We start from the raw sequence: 23,403 nt of genomic DNA, 5'->3' as shown, positions 1-23,403 counted from the left end.
ACTAGTGAATAATGGTGATGTTCAAGTTGAATATTGCAAGACGGAAGATCAGATGGCTGATGTAATAGCCTGAATTTTTAGTGGTGTCGGAATGGTGATTCGAGATCACTAAATCTGACAAACGAGTAGAAAATATTATAAATTTAGTAAGTATAAGTTAAATGTGAAGTTAGGAAAATTTTTGAAATAGTGAATAGTGTACTAGGAATAAATATTAAAATAATTAAAAAAAACGAGGTATCGAGACCTCGAAGATTTTAAACCGAGCCATAAATATTTTTAGAAATATTTATAGAGTGTCATTGAGTTGGTATTAAAGTTTCGTTAGAAAATTTTAACGTTTGGATAGTTAATTAACTAAAAAGGACTAAATTGGGAATAGTGTAAAATTTGTTAAATTGTGATTAAATAGCTTAAGTGACTAAAGTGGAGGGATTTAAAAGGCTATTAGGCCCAAATTATATGGGCTGGACGGTTGGGTAAGAAAAATCAGCAGGAGAAACAGGGGCAAAATTGGAAACTTAACAAATTAAACATTTAAAACAAAGACAAAAGTGAAAAATCTAGAGATCTCTTCACAATTTATCAGCAAAAACGCCATAGGAGGTCTGGAATAAGCTGGGTTTTCATATTTTTGAATCATATCGAGAACCTGAAACAAGTCGAGGAAAAGAAAAAGTAGCCGATTAGTCCCTGAACTTTTACAAATTCTGCAAATCGATCCAGGTAAGTTCATATGGCTGAAATTTAATGATTAAATGTTAATTTCATGAATTATACAATGTATGGTGAAATGTATTTATTGTTGAAATGAGAATAAAATAAAAATGTGAAAATCGAATAAATGATCAAATTAAGTGGAACGTCGGATTTGAGTACTTCTGATCAAGAAACAAAGTGATAAGTGGTTACACTTATCTGATCAAGAAACAAAGTGATAAGTGGTTACACTTATCTGATCAAGAAACAAAGTGATAAGTGGCTACACTTATCTGATCAAGTGATAAAGTGATAAGTGGTAGCTTCCGCTACACTTATCTGATCAAGTGGTAAAGTGATAAGTGGTAGCCTAGCTACACTTATCTGATCAAGGACAAGTGATAAGAGGTCATATGGCAAAGTGAAAGTGAAGTACTCAAATTTCCATAACCGTTCCTTAATTTTGATCAAGGATGGTAAGTGACAAATGGGCCCAAAGGAATTATGGTAAAAGAATAAGTAGTAGTGAGTTTATACCAAGGAACTCACCAAAGATTGTGGTTGACAGTAAATTTAGTAATGGTGTATATTGTATAAGTGTACAAGTGTTTGGTAAGATTTATGTTTTATGCCTATGAACTTACTAAGCTTTTCTATAAGCTTACATGTGTGTGTTTATTGTTTTGTAGATTAACGTATTTATACATTCGGAGGATCGGATCTACATCAAGAATCACACTACCGGATATACTCCGTAGTTTATGTTAAGCAACTTTTGGATTTATATGGCATGTATAGGGAATTGAAGTAAAAGTAAATTTGAATGTTATGGTTGCGTTAGATATCGAAATATATACATGTTTTTAGTTTGAAATGGTTGATTGGTTGAACTTCATTAGTATTTAAATGAAGTAGATGAAATCTGGAATTGGTTGTGATTTGAAATTTGCAGGAAGGTTAGACAATTATAAAGGGTTATATTGAATTTTTTAAAATTGCAATGGAGCAGTTCTTGGACAGCAGCATTGATGTAACTTTTAAAAATCACCAAAAATAGTGGAAATAGAATTAGAAGTTGAGTGAGATATGAAATTAAAGCTGAAAGAGTCTACTTTCATAGGGAAGAAGTGGAGTAAGCAAAAGAATTATATACTTTTAGATATTTGAATTTTAGTAAAACAGGGTAAGAATGTTTTGAAGTCCCTGTACTGACTTTAGAAATTCATTAAAAATTGTACAGAAGGAATTTTGAGTTATAATTTATATGTATAGACTCCTTAATGAGTCTATTTTCAGTAGAAATAAGTTTAATCACCATATGAAGCCTTTAATAAGAGATAATTAAATTTTAGTGATGAGTGGTTAGGATAGTCAATTAGTGAAACAGGGGAGACTTCAACTAATAAACTGTACTAATTGGCTAAAGAAAAAATTCTGAAAAATTTATGGTGAATAGATATATGAGTCTAGTTTTATGGAAAATTTACGGATCTAAATTTCGAGTTTCGTAGCTTGAATTATAATTATTTTAGTGACTGCTGTACAGGAGGACAGCTTTATTATGAATGATGAAATTAAATTTGAAAGTAAATTTTTTTATGCCCCGAACTTTTAAGTTAAGTCAAGTAACGCCTCATGCTCGACTCCGGCCATGGTCTCGGGTAAGGGGTGTTAAATTTTAGTGGTATCAGAGCCCGGTTTAGCCGGTCCTCGGAATATGTGTGAAGTGTAAAGTGTTTAGAAATACATGCCATATAAATCATGATAGTGTGATGTGTATGATCCGATCTAATCTTTGTTATTTTATAGATACTCTCCGATTATAAAGATGTCAAATTTACCGAACGTCTCGATCAAGAAGAAGTTAACGATGAGACACGAATTCGAACAAAGAGCAAGCAGTGATGTTCCGATTTCCCAAATGCGAGAGCATGAATTAAAGAATATGATTTATGGGATTATGAATCAGTGGTATACTGAAATGAGGCAAGAAAGAAATCAGGCTGAACCACCTCCTCCCCCTATTGCTCCATCGATGGTACCCCCGGTTGCTCCTCCACCTCCTACAACGACTGAATCTAGTAAGCGTTCTCCATTGGAAAGGCTTAGAAAACTTGGAGCCGAAGAATTTCGGGGAAGGACTGATGATGATCCCGTCAAAGCTGAATATTGGTTACAGAGTTTGATAAGAATTTTTAAAGAAATGGCTTGCTCACCAGATGACTATTTGAGATGTGCTGTGTCTCTGTTGAAAGAAGAAGCTTATAGTTGGTGGGAGACGATCGAGGTCATGGTTCCGCAGAGAAAATTTCTTGGGAATTTTTCCAAAATGAATTTAAGAAGAAATATGTGGGCGATTTGGTATTTGGATAAAAAGAAAGAGAATTTCTCGACCTCTGACGGAAATAAATCAAGAGTGAATATGAAAGAGAATTTGTCTACCTCAAAAAATATGCCCGAGACATTGTACCTCATCAAGAAGAAATGTGTATCCGGTTTGAAGAAGGGTTAAATGATGAAATTAGAATGATGATTGGGGTAATGAAATACGAGAGTTCGTTGTTCATCGGATCGTGCTCAAAAGCTTGAAGAAGTATACAACGAAAAATGCAATGGATCGAAAAAGTAAAGAGCCATTCAAAGAGGTGCTTCTAAGTCATTTTCAGATTTTTCGGTGAAGAAATCTAGAGAAGAAATTAATCGAACTACATCGATTAATCGGGAGATCGGCGAGATAGACCAAGACAATCGATTTCGTGGTATTCGATAGACCAGTAGCAAGTGTGAGCGGTGTTCGAATGCTTCACGACCTAAGTGTCAATATTGTGGAAGATATCATTTCGAGAATGCAGGACTAAGATGGGGCTTGTTATAAATGTGGGCTACTGATCATCTTATTCGAGATTGTCCCCACCGCAAAAAGATGAAGTGGAGCGAAAGAGATCTGAGAGAACCATTCCTCAAAGAAGTAGACGTTCGGGCGAGAAAGGTTACTACTGTGGACTACCCGTTCGGGTACGAGGGAATCAGTTGGTCGATCAGAGAATAGAGCACCAGCACGTACCTACGTCATTCGAGCAAGGGAAGAAGCTACGGCTCCTGATGTAATTGCTGGTACTTTCTATCTTTATGATGTTATTGTTTATGCATTGATAGACCCTGGATCTACTCATTCATATATTTGCACTATGTTAGCATCTGAAAAGAATTTATCTGTTGAGTCCACTGAATTTGATATACAAGTTACAAATCCATTAGGTCATAGTGTGATGGTTAATTTAATATGTCGTAATTGTCCACTGAAAGTGAAAGGCTATGAATTCCCCGCTGATTTGATGTTGTTACCCTTTCGGGAATTTGACATTATTCTGGGGATGGACTGGTTAATGAGGCACGATGCGGTGGTGAATTGTCGTGATAAGCAAATCAGTTTGAAATGTCAAACAGGAGATGTAATCTCAGTTGGGTCAGAAAATATGGGCGATACAGTCAGAATTATTTCAGCTCTCTCTGCTCGGAGATTATTACGCAAAGGCAATGAAGCATTCTTGGCCTATATCCTTGATACTCGGGGTTCTGATTTAAAGCTCGAACAAGTGCCAGTGGTGAATGAATTTCCTGATGTGTTCCCTGAAGAGTTACCCGGTCTACCACCGATAGAAGTTGAATTTGTAATTGATATGATTCCGGAACAACTCCTATATCAATGACACCGTCTGTAATGGCTCCAATGAATTAAAAGAGTTGAAGGCGCGATTGCGGAGTTATTAGATAAAGGGTTCATCGAATCGAGTATGTCGCCAGGGTGCACCTGTCTTGTTTGTGAAAAAGAAGGACGGTTCTTTAAGACGTGTATAGATTACGAGCGCGGTTGAATAAGGTAACAGAAAGAATAAATATCCTTTGCCTCGTATTGATGATCTGTTTGATCGGTTGAAAGGTCTTGCAGATTTTCCAAGATAGACCTTGATCCGGTATTATCGTTGAAAGTTAAAGAGTGTGATGTGTCAAAAGCGCCTTCCGAACTCGATATGGTCATTATGAATTTTTGGTGGTGCCATTTGGTTTAACCAATGCTCCTGCTGCTTTTATGGATTTGATGAATAGAATTTTTCAGTCATATTTGGATAGATTTGTGGTTGTGTTCATTGACGATGTATTGATTTATTCAAAGACAGAGTCCGAACATGCACAACATCTAAGGATTGTATTACGACTTTATGGGAGAAAGCAGTTATATGCGAAATTCAAGAAATGTGAATTTTGGCTTGAGAAGTTGCGTTTTGGGTCATATAGTATCGGTGATGGAATAAGAGTGGATCCAAGTAAGATAGCGGCGGTGGTAAATTGGAAAGTTCAAAGAATGTTCTTGAAGTACAGAGCTTTCTAGGATTGGCGAGTTATTATCGCCGATTTGTCAAAGATTTCTCAATGATTACCTTACCGTTGACTCGATTACTACAAAAGAATGTTGATTTATATGGTCAGACGAATGTCAGCAGAGTTTCGATCAGTTGAAAAAGATGTTGACGGAGGCTCCAGTGTTGACTCAACCGAATCCAGGCGTCTGCTTGTAGTATATAGTGATCGTCTCGAGTGGTTTGGGTTGTGTACTTATGCGATCGGGAAAAGTGGTGGCATATGCTTCCCGACAACCTGAAACCGCACGAGAAGAATTATCCTACACATGATTTGGAATTGGCGTGATCGTGTTTGCTTTGAAAATATGGAGACACTACTTATATGGTGAGAAATGTTACGTGTATACCGATCATAAAAGCTTGAAGTATTTAATGACTCGAAAGAGTTAAATTTGAGACGAGACGATGGTTAGAGTTCTTTGAAAGATTATGATCTTGTCATTGACTATCACCCGGGAAAGCAAATGTCGTAGCAGATGCACTTAGTCGAAATCATCATTATTTGCATTACGGGCATTGAGTGCTCATTTATCTATTAATGAGGATGGTTCTATACTAGCGAATTAAAAGCTAAACTGTGTTCTTTCAACGGATTCGGAATTACAAGATGAAGACCCAAAATTGATGCTAAAACGACAGATGGTTCAAAATGAGTTAAGCTCGAATACTCCATTGATGAAAATGGTATGTTATATTATTGTAATAGAATATGTGTTCCAAATAATTTAGACTTGAAAATGATATTTTATCGAGGCTCACGATAGTATGTGTTCTATTCACCGGGAGTACAAAATGTATTGTGATTTGAAGAAAATGTATTGGTGGCACGGAATGAAACGAGAAATCTGTGAATATGTAGCAAGATGTTTGATTTGTCAACGGTGAAAGTGAGCATCAAGTCTTAAGCGAGGTTGTTCTGACCCATTATGATTCCAGTGGAAATGGGAACATGTCACGATGGATTTTGTATCTGGATTACCAAGAACTCAAAGAAGAAAGATTCGATATGGGTGATTGTTGATCGGTTAACTAAGTCGGCACATTTTATTCCGGTCGAGCAGTTATCGACTTGAAAAGTTAGCGGAGTTATATGTGTGTGAGATAGTGAGGTTACATGGGTACCGATATCTATTATTTCGGATCGAGATCCGAGATTTACCTCGAGATTTTGGAGTAAATTACAGGAGGCTCTGGGCACCAAATTAAATTTCAACACAGATGAGCTTTTCATCCCCAGACAGATGGGCAGTCAGAGCGAGTGATTCAGATTTTAGAAGATATGTTAAGGTGTTGTATACTTGAGTTCGGCGGCAACTGGGAAAGGTATTTACCTTTAGCCGAATTTGCTTATAATAATAGTTATCAAACTAGTATTAAAATGGCACCGTTTGAAGCTCTGTATGGAAGAAAGTGTAGAACTCCATTATATTGGACTGAATTAAGTGAATCAAACGGTGGGAGTGGACTTGATTCGGAAACGAAGAAAAGTTCAGATTATTAGAGATTGTTTAAAAGTCGCCTCCGATCGGCAAAAATCATATGCAGATTTGAAGAGAAGGGATATAAAGTTTAGTGTGGGTGATCGTGTATTTTTGAAAGTGTCACCGTGGAAGAAAGTTTTATGCGGTTCAGAAGGGAAAACTCATTACGATTTATCGGGCGTATGAAATCATTGAAAGAATCGGTCCCAGGTAGCTTATAGATTGGCTTTGCCGGGAACTTGAAAATATTCATAATGTGTTTCATGTGTCTATGTTGAGACGGTATAGATCGGATCCATCACATGTAATTCCTCATACGAAATAGAGCTCCAACCCGACATGACTTATTCGGAGGAACCGGTGAAAATTTTAGCTCGGGAGGTTAAAGAGTTGAGGAATAAACGTGTACCACTAGTTAAGGTGTTATGGAATCGACATGGATCCGAGGAGGCAACCTGGGAAGCGGAGGAATTGATGAGATTTCATGATCCGAATTTATTTCAGTCACGAAATTTGGGGACGAAATTTCCTAAAAGGGGGAGAGTTGTAATAGCTTTGAATTTTTAGTGGTGTCGGAATGGTGATTCGAGATCACTAAATCGACAAACAGTAGAAAATATTATAAATTTAGTAAGTATAAGTTAAATGTGAAGTTAGGAAAATTTTTGAAATAGTGAATAGTGTACTAGGAATAAATATTAAAATAATTAAAAAAACGAGGTATCGAGACCTCGAAGATTTTAAACCGAGCCATAAATATTTTTAGAAATATTTATAGAGTGTCATTGAGTTGGTATTAAAGTTTCATTAGAAAATTTTAACGTTTGGATAGTTAATTAACTAAAAGGACTAAATTGGGAATAGTGTAAAATTTGTTAAATTGTGATTAAATAGCTTAAGTGACTAAAGTGGAGGGATTTAAAGGCTATTAGGCCCAAATTATATGGGCTGGACGGTTGGGTAAGAAAAATCAGCAGGAGAAACAGGGCAAAATTGGAAACTTAACAAATTAAACATTTAAAACAAAGACAAAAGTGAAAAATCTAGAGATCTCTTCACAATTTATCAGCAAAAACGCCATAGGAGGTCCGGAATAAGCTGGGTTTTCATATTTTGAATCATATCGAGAACACAAACAAGTCGAGGAAAAGAAAAAGTAGCCGATTAGTCCCCGAACTTTTACAAATTCGCAAATCGATCCGTAAGTTCATATGGCTGAAATTTAATGATTAAATGTTAATTTCATGAATTATACAATGTATGGTGAAATGTATTTATTGTTGAAATGAGAATAAAATAAAAATGTGAAAATCGAATAAATGATCAAATTAAGTGGAACGCGTCGGTTTGAGTACTTCGATCAAGAAACAAAGTGATAAGTGATTACACTTATCGATCAAGAAACAAAGTGATAAGTGGTTACACTTATCGATCAAGAAACAAAGTGATAAGTGGCTACACTTATCGATCAAGTGATAAAGTGATAAGTGGTAGCTTCAGCTACACTTATCTGATCAAGTGGTAAAGTGATAAGTGGTAGCCTAGCTACACTTATCTGATCAAGGACAAGTGATAAGAGGTCATATGGCAAAGTGAAAGTGAAGTACTCAAATTTCCATAACCGTTCCTTAATTTTGATCAAGGATGGTAAGTGACAAATGGGCCCAAAGGAATTATGGTAAAAGAATAAGTAGTAGTGAGTTTATACCAAGGAACTCACCAAAGATTGTGGTTGACAGGTAAATTTAGTAATGGTGTATATTGTATAAGTGTACAAGTGTTTGGTAAGATTTATGTTTTATGCCTATGAACTTACTAAGCTTTTCTATAAGCTTACATGTGTGTGTTTATTGTTTTGTAGATTAACGTATTTATACATTCGGAGGATCGGATCTACATCAAGAATTACACTACCCGGATATACTCCGTAGTTTATGTTAAGCAACTTTTGGATTTATATGGCATGTATAGGAATTGAAGTAAAAAGTAAATTTGAATGTTATGGTTATGTTAGATATCGAAATATATACATGTTTTAGTTTGAAATGGTTGATTGGTTGAACTTCATTAGTATTTAAATGAAGTAGATGAAATCTTGGAATTGGTTGTGATTTGAAATTTGCGGGAAGGTTAGACAATTATAAAGGGTTATATTGAATTTTTTAAAAATTGCAATGGAGCAGTTCTTGGACAGCAGCATTGATGTAACTTTTAAAAATCACCAAAAATAGTAGAAATAGAATTAGAAGTTGAGTGAGATATGAAATTAAAGATGAAAGAGTCTACTTTCATAGGGAAGAAGTGGAGTAAGCAAAAGAATTATATACTTTTAGATATTTGAATTTTAGTAAAACAGGGCAAGAATGTTTTGAAGTCCCTGTACTGACTTTAGAAATTCATTAAAATTGTACAGAAGGAATTTTGAGTTATAATTTATATGTATAGACTCCTTAATGAGTCTATTTTCAGTAGAAATAAGTTTAATCACCATATGAAGCCTTTAATAAGAGATAATTAAATTTTAGTGATGAGTGGTTAGGATAGTCAATTAGTGAAACAGGGGAGACTTCAACTAATAAACTGTACTAATTGGCTAAAGAAAAAATTCTGAAAAATTTATGGTGAATAGATATATGAGTCTAGTTTTATGGAAAATTTACGGATCTAAATTTCGAGTTTTGTAGCTTGAATTATAATTATTTTAGTGACTGCTGTACAGGAGGACAGCTTTATTATGAATGATGAAATTAAATTTGAAAGTAAATTTTTTTATGCCCCGAACTTTTAAGTTAAGTCAAGTAACGCCTCATGCTCGACTCCGGCCATGGTCTCGGGTAAGGGGTGTTACAGCTGATATCTTCACAAAGCCGCTAAGTGGACAAGTCTTCAAGAAAAATGTTGAAAGGTTGGGAGTTCAAAGCAAGTTTAATTTAAGGGAGGCATTGTTGGCACATAATTAAATTAATCTTGCACAAATAAATTATGAAAAGTTAGAAGAGTGAAGAGACTTGAATATGAAGAGTGAAGAGACTTGAAGATGAAAAGTTACACACATTATGAAGAGTGAAGAGACTTGAATATGAAAAGTTTCACACATGCATGAATAGTCACAACTCCAAGCATTTAGTGATATAGATGAATAGTCATTTACAACTCCTATATAAAGAGTTGTATGTGATGAAGTTTTTTTGTGTGATTGAAATAAAAAGTTTATTAGAAAGAATTTTATTTCTTCCATACAAAATTTATTTCTCTTCTCCATTATATTCTTTATCATTTTCTTTGTTTTATTTCTCCAAATTTTAATCAATCTTCTACACTCTTCCCCCTCATCTCTACTTACCAAATTCCAGGCTCTTTATTCTTCTCTTCAGCTCTTTCCTGCACAAACAAATCCATGGTGTCTCAATAAACATCACATCACACTTTACTCTTCTATTAAAAACCCTAATTAGCTGCTGAAGTAGTTACAAGTAAGATTAATTTATCATTGAAGTTGAAAAATGCTTCAAAAAAATTTGACAGTGTTTAACGTTGCTGGAAGTTGATTTTAGATTTAATGTTATAAAGTAAGAAGTATGTTAGACTTTCTTTTAGCAAAACTGTTGCAAATTGACACTATAAACCAATGTTCAAACCATTTGCATCCCATCTGCATGGATTTTGGAATCCGATCAGACTGATCGGTCGAACTAGTTGTACAAAAATTGGTTGTAATATCGGAACAAGAGGTTAGACTGGTTAGCCCACCAACCAATATTTTAAAATCTGATTGAAAGAAATCCTAATTATCTCTTACCACATGAGTACTCTATCAATATTTGAAGTAGATAGCAATCCTCTATTCTCTTCAGCCCTCCTTAAAAGATAAGGCATTACCATATCCACAGGTCCATATGGCAAATACTTGCTTACTTGAAAGCCTGCATTTCTCAACCCAAACGAAAGTGCTTCCGACATTCCATATAACTGTGCAAATTCAAGCCTCCGATTCCCTTTCTGAATCCCCAAATTTCTTGCTCTACATGCCGCCAGCTTCCCTGTTTGATACACACACCATTTGTTTATTTTTCAAGAACCCCCCACGCCACTAAAATTGAAAAGGACAACTTAATTTAGTACCTGAATCGATATTATGAGTTGCAAAGACGACTGCATCATTGCCATTAGCAATCCTTTCGAGCAGGAAACCAGCACAATCGTTGTAACACGCATGAGTCTCGTCGATGCTATTATGAATAGGGGAATCATAGCCTAACGAAGAAGCCGATTCGGTTTCGCTCGACATGTAAGCGCCTCTTACTAGCTTGAACCCCATCGGAACTCCTAGTTTTTCAGCAGCTTTGGATGCCATAAACAACCTCTCTTTCGCATCTTTCAAGTAAGCTTGGACCGTGCCGTAAACGATAGGGTTACCGTCTTGGTTGTGCTTGATGGCCGAAGAGTAAGTGAAGTAATCGATGGCGGGTTGCAAGGACGTGTACTCGGCATCGATTAATAGAGGTACGCTTTCTTGTACGCATTTTTGGCAGAGTTTTTGGAGTCTTCGGTGAGCCAGTTCGAGGTCAAGCTCTTCTTCTGGAGTTAGTGGTGGAGGCTTCTGAAGAGTGTGGTAAAGAGGACTTGAAGTGGAGAAAATTGGGAGAGTGTGGAGCTTCCATGGAAGGTTGAAAGAAGGGTCTTTGTATTGCCATCTCAGCAAGTCGCTAACTCTTCTAAGAAGGCCGATGGGACATATTGCTGTAATCTTTGCAATGAGGAAACTTACCTGTTGTCACGGATTAATAGGATAGTTAAAAAAACAACATAAAATAATGCATTGACAACATTGTATTAATAGTACAAGATAAATATATATATATATATATATATATATATATATATATATATATATATCCTAGAATCCGACCCGTACAATGCACAATAGATGATTAATCGAAAAAATTTAGACTAATACAAAAAGAGCTAGACAAAATTCACATAAGGGAAGAAAACTCACACATCATAATTGCTGATGATGAGATTTGAACTTAGGGTTGAAGATTCAAATTACTTATTAATTGTTGAAATTATAATGAAAGTTTTTAAAAACAATTAGGATAAACTACAAAAATAGTCATTTTTGTTTGTCTCAGATTACATTTTAGTCACTTATCGTTTTGTTACTTCCCTAACAACAATCTTACGTGGCAGTCCAAATGTGTTTTAAATGCCAACTTTAGTATCCAATTGCTAGGATGAAAATAGGTTTTTAATTAAATAAATTTAATTTGGACTGCCACGTAGGACATCCAAATTGACATTTAAAACCCATTTAGACTGCCACATAGGTCTGCGGTTAGGGAGGTAACGAAGCTTAACAATATAGTGACCACTTCGTAACAAAATGATAACGTGTCTAAAACGTAACATTTCAAATATAAATGACTAAAATGTAATCTGAAACAAATAAAAGTGAATATTTTATAGTTTACCCAAAATAATGTGATTATTATGGATGATTTATACAATTAATTAATTTATTGCCAACCAGCTAAAATGATACCAACTCAACTATTCAATTTATAAAAAATTAATGTATAAAATATTAAAACCATATGATAAACATGGCTAAATATTAATACAATTCTAAAAGGTGCCTTGTATAATTAATTTAATTAGAAAAGGAATTAAATATAATTACCTTTTGGCCATTTATAAAGAAGGGACCAAGGAAAGGTTATTGAAAACTAGTGGCTAAATTGACAAATATAATAATTTTAACAAATATAAAATTAAAATATTTATTTTTAATTACATAAAAGTAAACAATCACTAAAAATACTAAAAAAAAGAATAAATTACTTTATCATCATCCTAAAAATATAGTTTTTAGGCACCAATAAAATAGTGCTACGTCATTAAAATTTAAAGATAACAAAGTATAATTATACACTCATCTATATCTAATATCTTCTCCTACTTAATTTAACTTTAATTAAATTACTTAAAATAATTATTTTTTAAATTATAAATAAATTTATTTATTTATTTTTACAAATTTTAATCATTTTGTTTTTTCCATACGTTAATATTTTTTTATTTTTGTGCAACAAATTTAAAAAAATTAGAAATTTTGTTTAATTTTTTCCATGTCATTGACACATAATTTTGGTAATTATTTCACCCTGAACCTTAAACCACAAACCTCAAGGTTCTAGGTTTGGGTTTAAGATTTAAGGTTCATTGTTCGAGTTTGGGTTTTGGGTTCGAGGTTCAAGGGTTCGGTGTTACAGGTTTTGCGTTTGGGGTTCGAAATTCTAAATTTAGGGTTCAAAGTTAGATGTTAGGGTTAGAATTCAAGGTAAAAAAATTAACAAAATTCTGTGTCAATGACATGGAAAAAATGATTGACATGTTATGAAATAATTGAAAATAGACCATGAATAATGTGGTGGGAAAGGTCCATAAAATAATTTCTTTATGGATAAGTGTATAATAATAATTTCATGTCTTTAAAATTTGATGATGTGCTAAATTTTATTGGTGCCAAAAAATAATCGGAAGTTATTAGAAAAACAACTACCCAGGTTTAATCTATTATTATTTTTACAATGAAGTACTTAAAAATGAATTTTCTTATATCTCAAAGTCAAGTAAATATTAAAAAAAAACTTGATTTACATCACAATATTTTTATTTAGGTAATTAAATAAAAAATTAATGGTTCAGTATTGAAGCAAATAAAAATGAAAAAAAGAACACTTACAGAAGAAGGTGGGAGGGACTTGGAGAATTCAACACAACGAAGAAACCCTTCCAAATTCCGATCACAACCGGTGTTATCACCGGTGTGTTCGACGGCGTATACAAGCATCCCTCTTAGGCCAGCGTCGTGGATTTTCCTCACGCATTCCCCCGCCTCCTCCGTCGTCTCGCCGGCGCAAAAATGTTCGAACATCGTGTGTTTCACGGTCTTCAATATAACATCACGTACCAAACTGGTTTCCATAAGCCTAGAATTCATAACCCACATTCCGAAATCAACGAACGTCTCGTTAGAGGCCAACCCAAGGTTGATCGATGAACGTAGCAGCTTCGACGTCGAAACCGAAGCGAAAAGCTTCCGGTGATCATCGAGGTTGACGATCGTCAAAGCTGCTGGTTCGGGTTTTAGGGTCTGTAAAACGGTAGCCGTGGAGACGGTGGAGTTAAAACGCCTGTTGAAGAGGCGGAGGGTGGTCGCCGGCAGCAGCCTTCTGTCCATGGAAAGGGATGGCTAATTCTACTAAGAAAAAGATAAATAATTATATGATGAAATGTTTGAAAAAAAATGGGGGAACACTAAATATAGGCGAAAATGTACGTAAAATCATAAATTTACTATAAACACCGACAAAATTGGATTAAAAAACGAGATTGACGGCTTTTAGACATGTTGATGACTGGAAAACAAAGCAAAAATCTTTGTCTTAATTAAGGTTTCCAAAACTTGTAAAGATTTTTTTTTGGACCGTTGACTTTCTTTGAAACTATGTGTTGTTTGAGAATGATACACATGTTGGATGATGAGAGTTTCATGGAATTTTGGAAATAAATTTGACTTAATGATTCTTATTAAGAAGCGAAAATTTTGGAAATTTTTGATTTAGTTTGATATAGTACTTGACACTCAATTTAACCCTACTTTTCGATTTCTATAATTATTGTTAATTTACTTGATGTACTTAAGTTGAGCTAAGTAGGGTTTGGATTTTGAATAAGGTTCATTTGTTTCACTGAAATGATTTTTAAAAATAACTTACTTTTCTAGAAAAGATAATATTTTTGGTGTTTGGATGAATCATGCAAAATATTTTACATTGTTTGACAAATTTCTTGAAAATATTTCATAAATGTTGTTTTCGATGAAACAAACATATATTTAAGCTTTTATTATTTTTCATTGTTTGAGCTTATTTCATAAAGCTCATTTATATTTTAATTAATCATGTTTTAGTTTTAATTAATCTTAATTTACTTAATTAAGCTTAATTGTTAATTTCATAAATTAGAGAATATAAATTATGTTTAATTAAGTTGAAAGTGGTAAATATTTATTTTGAATATTATTTGGATGAATAAGTTGAAAAATGATTTAATTTGATAAAAATTGAAGTAAGGACCAAATTGAAGTAAGGGTTTGAGTAATGAAATCAAACATTGATGTAGTAACTAAATTATATGATTATGAAATATGAAAATTTGAGCATAAAATAGTAAAGTTTGAAACTCTAGGGGTTAAATTGTAAAGATTTCAAAACTTGAGTTTTAGGACTAATTTACATTATTTTGAATTTACAAATTTGAAAAATAGAATATGAAAGTTTAACTGTTCAAATATCAAGGACTAATTTTTAAAATTTTGACAATTTTAGTTGTAAGGACTAAATTATCAAATCTGGAAATTTTAGAAAAGGGTCTATTCTACAAAACTATACAAAACGAGGTTTAGGACTGAACTGTAAAATAAAAAAAATCTATTTTTGAGGAATTAAATTGTAGACTAGTAAAAATTTAGATTTCAGGGACTAAATCGTAAAAAGTATAGAATTTGAATATAAGGATCTGTTTTCTTCGACAGTGAAGATAGTGTGAACAGAGCCTTATCAGTTTGGAAAGCATCTTCCGGAAAAAAGTTTGGTAAGACATTTTCCTTAAAAGAACTTTAATTTTACCTTCTTTTTTTTTTTTAGAATGATTTCCTTTGATAATTCATTTTCCACCAAACAAACAAAGTAAAATAATGAAAATATTTTACATGCAAACAAACAGACCCTAAAATGATAAATGTTAATTTTTTTAACATTATTCTTATTATAGGTTCTTATCATATCCACTTTTAAATAGGAAAATAATGCGCTTAATCGCACTCGAACCCATGTCTTCTTGCACTGACAACAATTACTACACCAAAACAGGTTTTTAGTGGCGCTTTGATAAGCGCCGGAAAAAATACCGCTAAAAACCAGGACCTTTAGCGGCACTTTTTTCACAAACGCCGCTAAAGACCAGGACTTTTAGCGACGCTTTTTCCACAAACGCTGCTAGCGGCACTTTTTCGAAAACGCCACTAAAAGCATAGCTTTTAAAAAAATTAATTAAATAATATTTATTTCTATAATAAATATTTTATTTTATTTTATTTTTGAAATTTAAACTTTAAACTATATAATTTTAAGGATAAAAAAATTAATTAAATTAAATTTTCTATTAAAATTTTAACTTTAAAGATAAATATAAAAATTAATGAATTTAAATTTAGAATTAAAATATTATGTTTAAATAAATCAGCAATCTACCTCACAGCTCATCTGATCTATATTAACTAGGCCAAATATAAAAGAAGCTCCAAAACACGTAATAATTAACAATCATGATTAAAGAAGCTAGTACACAAGGTAGCTACAAAACCCTGTTTCAATAACACCTAATTCAAGTTCTGACTAAGATAAACGACCATGGAATACAACATTAAATAACACTCTACTTTGAAAAAGTGCTAAGCCTTGGCTTTTCCAGCTTGAAGAGATTGAATCCACCACACCTTCAATATCTAAAGGATGCAAAACCAAATGATCAAATAAGCCAACCAACTTGGTAAACAATAGAGATGTTTAAAATGAAAAATATATATAGCCATTAAGGCTCAAAAAAAAAAATATAACAAACAATTATGTGCAGCTTTAGTTGCAGGTTGAACTATACTAACAAACAATCTCAATCATAGCTCTTCCATGTGTTACAAATAGGCATTCTTTCTAATGATCGTCTAAACTATTTAATTTTTTAACAAGGAACAATAGTATTAATTTGCAAAAAGCAAAACAGAAACATGCTAACTGCACTACTGTTGTTTAACGTTATATAGAAATGTCTTATATAGCATAAAAGAGAACTAAGGCACAGGAAAAAGAAGAACACTATAATAATTAAATTGATCATTGATATATTCAATTTTTCCAATACAGGTATATTCAATTTTTCCAAGTTTTTCCATGAATCTGAAGGGTCATAACTCTATACCCATCATGTCCAAACACGATTCAAACATGGGTGCTAGACTCAGGTATTTCAAGAAAAATAAAAAATTGCAGCAACATTTGCCAACAGAAGGGATTACGTATACCTTGGTCAAGCAGTATATCGCCGCTCGTCTTGTCAGCCAACATAGCAAGTGGAGCCAGTGTGTTGCCTTCCTCATCAAAGACAACCCTTGTCCACACAGGCCTATGAACATTGATCTTCAGCTTTTTTTTCTTCAAGATCCGTGTTGCTGACCTGAAAATAAGAAAACTAGCTCAAAAACTGATTTCAAGTAATGGACTACAAATAAAACAAATCATTAAGGTAAAACTACCCAGGGGCATACATAATTGACTAATGTAAAACGATCTACCTATTCCCAGAAAAAGAAAAACTAGAATCTGTGCAAGTTACCACGTAACCAGGTAAGCTTACGAGCCAAAGCAGCTATATAAAAGAATTTACCATTTAACCTACTAGTACATAAATGAAATTATTTTTTCATTATTGCAACTAATATAATCATAAATAATTTAAGAAAACAACTAAAAAACAACTCTTATCTACCTAAAGCATAAGAATTCAAAATCTTTTAGATTAGTTGATAAATAAAATATTTTATCTTTCTTGCCAATAAAATAAAATAAAATAAAAAACAAGAATCAAATTAGTTCAACCCCAAGTCCTTAGTCAAATTTAATTAAACCTCAAGTTCTTTGTCAAAAGAAAAGAATTTATATATAAAACCAAGAAAACACATACCTAGAAGATGAAAAGAGATAGACCTTGAAGAGTTTTTGCAAGCAAATTGATTAAACTTCTTCTATGTTCGAATTTTTTATATTTGATTCTTTTTTATTTTATTTTCATGTGGCATATTATTTTTGAAGTACAAAATGTTTTCAGGCAGTACAGAGAAACCCTTATCTACCTAAAGCATAAGAATTCAAACAAAGGAACTGAGCTTCACTAATTATGTATAATTTTTTCATAAATCAAAATATAAGTCTATTATGTATTAATTTATAATTTCATTATTTCATTCCGTAGGTGAAAGAAACAGAATAAGCATGTCAAATCTTGGAACCTTTTGCTTGACACCGAACCTCTGCATAAACATAGAAACAAGAAAATCAAGCATCTCTCTGCCAAATGGGCACAACTTGTATTAGCTAAAAGTACAAGAGATCATTGCAAGGAATTCAGTTAGTACAAATTCTAACACACAGTGTTCCCTAGACCATTTAATATCTACAACCATGAATTGATGATGGTGCTAATTCCAGCATGGCTATAAGCTTTCATTACTTTCCCTTGACTGAAAGATTGTAGAGGAGGTTAAATCATAATCATCAACTCTAATATGAAAACAATATAATTTTTTTCTTTTTAAGAAAATGAAATCTGTCCCACATTAGAAAGAAATATGAAAAATGCTCAAATAACTCAATGTGAAACTGAAAACTGAGAGCTAAAGCTAATCTTATAAAACATATATATAATATAAGAAGTTAAGAAAGAGAGTAATTTTGTACAAAAGAAAAGTTTGGATCAAAAAGGAAAGAAACTTTGAGTAATTTAATTACATAAAATAATTAAAACAAAGATTAAATTGGAAAAAGGATTTGTTTTTCCATAATGAAAAGGAGCAAAACAATGTTCAAACTTCAAAGAAAATTATGTGAAAAAGACTTAACAAAGACAATATTGATAACATGTTTTTTTATTTCTTAGAAAATGGTAAGAAACACATACAAACTTTGAATCCAAAACTGGAATTTGGCAAATACATAACACAGGTAGAATCAATCTTATGTTCAAAAGCAAATATGCTGACCCGCCCCCCAACCCACACCTCCCCCAAAAAAAACTATCAAAATAAATATTAAAAGTCAATGTTGTTAATAAAATAATTAAAAAAAAAAGAAACTTTGATTCTAAAAATGAAATTACAGGGAAAAAATTAGTTTAGAACTTTGAATAAGAAACAAAAGCAAATATCTTTACAAAGGGGGAAAAACAAAAATGTGAAATGAATATTAATGCAGACATTATAAGCAAAACCCAGAAAACATAACAAATTACAAATAAAAAAACACAGAAAAATAACAAATTACAAATAAACAAATTCCAGCATGGCTATAATGTAGACCTTTAGTTTGCATTGCAAGTGACACAGAAAAGTCGAGCAATTATGAAAATGCTTTATAGAAACTTCATGGTTCCATTACAGGTCACCTGTCAACAAATATCCATGGTGGACAAGGGCAGCAGAAGCCATTAAATTACTTCAAAGACTTCATGAAATAATTATTCTAAAAAAATATATGTTTGAAGCTTAAACTTGTTTATATATACAAAAACCTTATAAAGTGGTTGATTCATAACATTAAGCATAACAAAATTTTCGTTGAAGTTTTCAAATCACAAGCATATAACCTTCCACCAAAAAATGGAACCTTTAATTATATGTTTTCCCCTAGTTGAACAGATATATATATATATATATATATATATAAGCATGAGCATACATATCAGCAAGAAAACTAGGAAATATAGCACATTTAGCAGAAACCCAACAACAAAAAAGGAACCTTTAAACCCGCCCCCCAAAAAAAAAACTAAATAATTGAACAGTCAATTATATGAAATTAAACAAACATCTAAGAAGCACAAATAAAACCCATGTCACGAACCAAACCCCAGTAAATTTAAAAAAAAAAGGCATAAAATTTAAAATTAAAAAAAATAACATACATATCAGCAGATTCTTGAACCTCTTCTGCTGCAGAAAAGAAGGCATCTTTTTTCCACAAATCATAACTATTTGCAACCGTCATCTTCTTCACCGTTCAACAGCTTAAAACCCAAAAATAATTCGCTTTTTTTGAACGCGCGCACACACACACACACGCACCAAAAAAAAAAAAAACTAACAAGAGATTTGAATTTTTTGGTGGGTTCTCATTTGTTTACTTTGATTTCTTTGCTTTCTCTTCTTTGCTAAGGAAATTATAGAGAAAGCAGAGACATGGCTAAGCCAAAGAAGAGAAAGAAAGACAGACAGAGAAGAGAAGAGACGTACAAACGATTCTTCTTCTTTTTTAGTCAATATCGGAGTCATCAAAATCGTCTTCGAAGTTGTTGAAGAAATCGGCATAGGCGAGCTTGTTGTCGGAAGCGATGACGCCTTCGCCGAAGATCTCCGGTGTGTCAACACCGTCGACTTCCATGGCTGAACCTTGGTCGTCTGCGTCCCTCACGAATTCCATCGGTGTCGGCCTCGGCCTCATCTTCCCCCCCTTTTCTTTAGGCTTCTAGGGATTTCTTTGGTTGATTTAATTTTAATTGTTTTGTTTCAATATCTTCCCCCCTCATCTTCCCCCCATTTTCTTTACAATTGATTATGGGTTTTGCGGCGTTTTAAAAAAAAACGCCACTAAAAAAATTAAATTTCTGTGGTATCTTTTGAAAAAATTTAATACATATTTGTGACTTTTTTTTTTTTGTTTAAACGCCGCTATTGCTTACCTAAGTAATATTTAAAAGAATTAGATAAATTTTAAAATTTTTATATAATTTTTATGTAAGAAAACAAAAACTAAAACAAAAATTTTAAAGCAAAGAGAAAAAACTTTAAAAACTATATTAATGATAATTTTAATAAATTAAAATTCATATTATCTCTTTACAATTATATAATAAATTGTTTAATATATAAATTAAAAACCTAATCAGTCATATACCCAAAACACTTTAAAATTATTTTAAATAATATTATTTTAAATTTTTTTCCATTTTAACATATATTTTTCTATGTTTTTACTTTCAAATATTCTTTACGTGTCATTTAACAAATATCAAGTAAACGTTAAATCTTAAACCATTTAATATATATAAAGTTTATCTATTATCTCTTAAATAATTTAAACTATAATCATAATTTTAATATATTAAAATTAATATTATCTCTTTACAATTATATAAGAAATTATTTAATATATAAATTAAAAATACTAATTAATCTAAACCCTAAACCCCTAACCCTTATCTCCTAAACCGTGAATCATAAAACATAAACCCTAAACTCCTATCCCCTAATCCCTAACCCCTAAACCCCAACCCTTAAACCATAATAATCCCTAATTATTTAAATACTATAAGAATAAAATTTTAATTATTTTAAAAAAAGAAAATCAAGAATTGTAGATTTAATGTTGATATTATAAATTACTGGTAAATTCAAATAAAAATCTATCTTATCTAAACATTTTAAAATATATATATTGAAATTGTTAAATTTCAGTCCTATATAAATGAATCACCATCCTCTTTCAACATTCGGCTTTCGAAATTTTAAAGGAGTTTACAGAAAATATTTTGTTAGTTTATTTAATAATTGGGTGTTTTTGTGAGATAATAAGTAAGAATGGTGTCGTTGAAGCATTTCATAAGGTTCATCCACATTTACAATCTAAAACTGCACTTACTGTAAAACTTCATCGAACCGGGTATCACTTTCAGCCTCCTATGAACTAGATTAACGGTAATGTTTTTCTTTTATTTTTATTTTTTTGGAGGAGATGGAATTAAATTGTATATTTTAGGATAGTTAAAAATTAATTTTACCATTTTAATTATATTTTATAAGGATTAAATAAAATTTTTATCATTTTATGGGATTAACATGTAATTTTACCATTATTAATTTAAAAGTGTATAAGTTATAAAACGCTTAGGTGAAAATTGTTTTCATTTCAGGGCCTTTGGCTTCCATATTTAGTAAAGTTAATAAAGAATAATTTTTCCCATCTATTTTGAGCTGATTTAATAAATAATATAAATTTAAGGGTTAAAAGATAAAAATTAAATAAAGGATTGAAATAATTTTTTGTAAAGTTAGAAAGATAAATAAATCATTATGTCTATTTTATTTATATAAATTTTTAAATAATAATTGAATTAGTTTAACACGTGATGCCGCCTTTTATTCCATATATAAGGTTATGCCATATATTTTGTTTAAAAGAACTTATAGTATTTTAATTTTTCCATTTTTAACAAATATTTTAGATTATATTATATCCCTGAGCATTAGCGGCGCTTTTTAAAAAACGCCACTAAAAATAGAGAATTAGCGACGCTTCTTCAAAAAAGTAGCTAAAGCACTAAGTATTAGCGGCGCTTCTTCAAAAACGCCGCTAAAGCCCTGAGTATTAGCGGCGCTTCTTCAAAAATGCCGCTAAAGCCCTAAGTATTAGCGGCGCTTCTTCAAAAACGACGCTAAAGCCCTCAGTATTAGTGTCGCTTTCCCAAAAACGCCTCTAAAGCCCTGATCATTAGCGGCGCTTTCCCAAAAATGCCGCTAAAGCCCTGATCATTAGCGGCGCTTTCCAAAAAACGCCGCTAAATCTCTGACCATTAGCGGCGCTTTCCCAAAAACGCCGCTAAAATCCCGAAGGCTCAGAAAACGGCTTCGTTGGGCATAGGTTTTTTGCGGCGCTTTCTGGAAAACGCCGCTAATGCTTATTTTTAGTGGTTTTTTCCGTAAAGCGCCTCTAATGCTCGATCTTTAGCGGCGTTTTTATCCAAACGCCGCTAAAAGCCTATTTTGGTGTAGTGTGACAACCAATTATGAGCGGTGTGTTCGATTCAAGGACGACCTCAGGGATAGTCTGAGAGTTTTGATAGCTCCACAGAGGGAGCAAGACTTTGCCACACTAGTGGGCAAGGCGAAGATCGTTGAGGAGGTGAAGCGTATTAAGCGTCTGAACAGAGAAAATAGTAGGAATAAGAGAGATTCTGAGCCCTAGAGTTCCGCTCAGAGGCTGAACAAAAAGGCTAGAATGGATGGGTCGGTCAGAGTTGGGGCCCCTATTGCTGCTACTGGACAGCAGATATGTGTTGACTGTGGTAGATGCCATTATGGCGAGTGCTGGAAAAGGATTGGAGCATGTTTGAGGTACGGATCATTAGAGCACCATATCAGAGATTGTCTACGGAGACCTGAGCAGATACAAGCTTCAGGTCGGGGTATTGTTCAACTGCCGAGAGGTGTTCAGCAGCCACCGAGAGGCCGTGGTCAGGCCAAAGATGGAAATGGTATTTGTCGTGGTCGTGGAGCACCGGGCAGAGGTGCTGGTCATACTGAGGCAAGGCAGCCAGCTCTGGTTTATGCTCAACGTCCCCGAAGGATGGAGACACCCCATATATTATTACTGGTACGTTCTTTATCTATAATGTACCTTATACTGCACTGATTGATGTTGGGTCTACACATTCATATATAGCATGCTCGGTGTCTGAGACTTTGGGTATAATGGTTGAAACCACTGCGAGTGAAATTATTGTGTTAAGTCCTTTAGCGCAGTCAGTTAGGGTGAACAGATTGTTCAGAGATGTACCGTTGGAGGTTCAAGGAACCATCTTTTTGGCGGACCTAATGGAACTTTCTTTTGGAGAATTCGATTTAATACTGGGTATGGATTGGCTGGTTAAGCATCAAGTGAATTTGGACTGTGCTACTAAATGGGTGGTACTAAAAACTGTGAAGGGGGATGAGGTGGTGCTTATAGGGGAGTGTCGAAATTATCTATCAAATGTGATTTCTGCTCTGAGGGTCGAGAAGTTGGTTCGTAAGGGTTGTGAGGCGTATGAGATGAGAGAGAATTGAAGAAAGAGCTGTAAATTTAACCTACATTTTGAGGTTGTATAATTTGAAGGAAAGGAAACCCAAAAGAAAGAAGTGGGAACTTATT

At 33.0% G+C, this 23,403-nt stretch overlaps 2 protein-coding genes across 4 annotated transcripts; both read right to left on the bottom strand.

Moving 5' to 3' along the window:
* Positions 1 to 292: 292 nt before the first annotated feature.
* Positions 293 to 14,022, bottom strand: LOC105790372 (proline dehydrogenase 2, mitochondrial). Its single transcript, XM_012617939.2, has 5 exons — positions 13,350 to 14,022; positions 10,724 to 11,369; positions 10,401 to 10,641; positions 9,945 to 9,982; positions 293 to 652 (listed from the first exon to the last, which is right to left on the bottom strand). The coding sequence occupies exons 1-5, from the start codon at positions 13,845 to 13,847 to the stop codon at positions 627 to 629; spliced, it is 1,449 nt and encodes a 482-aa protein (XP_012473393.2). The 5' UTR covers positions 13,848 to 14,022; the 3' UTR covers positions 293 to 626.
* Positions 14,023 to 15,918: 1,896 nt separating this feature from the next.
* On the bottom strand, positions 15,919 to 19,746 carry LOC105790371 (DEAD-box ATP-dependent RNA helicase 32-like). 3 transcript variants are annotated; one of them, XR_008198323.1, is made up of 4 exons: positions 19,403 to 19,746; positions 18,798 to 18,883; positions 16,749 to 16,900; positions 15,919 to 16,175 (listed from the first exon to the last, which is right to left on the bottom strand). XR_008198323.1 is itself a non-coding variant. In XM_052634119.1 (4 exons), exons 1-4 carry the CDS (start codon positions 19,483 to 19,485, stop codon positions 16,066 to 16,068), a joined length of 366 nt encoding a protein of 121 aa, XP_052490079.1. In that variant the 5' UTR covers positions 19,486 to 19,746; the 3' UTR covers positions 15,919 to 16,065. The 3 variants fall into 3 exon arrangements, 2 of the variants coding, with proteins under 2 accessions (XP_052490079.1, XP_052490080.1); XM_052634119.1 differs by lacking the exon at positions 18,798 to 18,883 and adding an exon at positions 17,733 to 17,753; XM_052634120.1 differs by lacking the exon at positions 18,798 to 18,883.
* Positions 19,747 to 23,403: the final 3,657 nt, after the last annotated feature.

This window comes from Gossypium raimondii, chromosome 8, assembly GCF_025698545.1.
Source record: "Gossypium raimondii isolate GPD5lz chromosome 8, ASM2569854v1, whole genome shotgun sequence".
Classification (NCBI taxonomy): domain Eukaryota; kingdom Viridiplantae; phylum Streptophyta; class Magnoliopsida; order Malvales; family Malvaceae; genus Gossypium; species Gossypium raimondii.
This window is presented reverse-complemented; position numbering and strand designations above follow the sequence as displayed.

What these genes read in the sequence shown, in the direction of transcription:
- LOC105790371 (XM_052634119.1), bottom strand. Translation starts at nt 19,485, where the DNA reads ATGACGGTTGCAAATAGTTATGATTTGTGGAAAAAAGATGCCTTCTTT. An exon ending in GTTCAAGAATCTGCTGATAT is followed by an intron (nt 17,754 to 19,402) that starts GTATGTTATTTT and finishes ATGTTTATGCAG; the next exon opens with AGGTTCGGTGTCAAGCAAAA. An exon ending in CGATATACTGCTTGACCAAG is followed by an intron (nt 16,176 to 16,748) that starts GTATACGTAATC and finishes TGCATCCTTTAG; the next exon opens with ATATTGAAGGTGTGGTGGAT.
- LOC105790372 (XM_012617939.2), bottom strand. Translation starts at nt 13,847, where the DNA reads ATGGACAGAAGGCTGCTGCCGGCGACCACCCTCCGCCTCTTCAACAGG. An exon ending in AGTCCCTCCCACCTTCTTCT is followed by an intron (nt 11,370 to 13,349) that starts GTAAGTGTTCTT and finishes CCGTGACAACAG; the next exon opens with GTAAGTTTCCTCATTGCAAA. An exon ending in ATTGATAGAGTACTCATGTG is followed by an intron (nt 9,983 to 10,400) that starts GTAAGAGATAAT and finishes TTGTTTGTGCAG; the next exon opens with GAAAGAGCTGAAGAGAAGAA.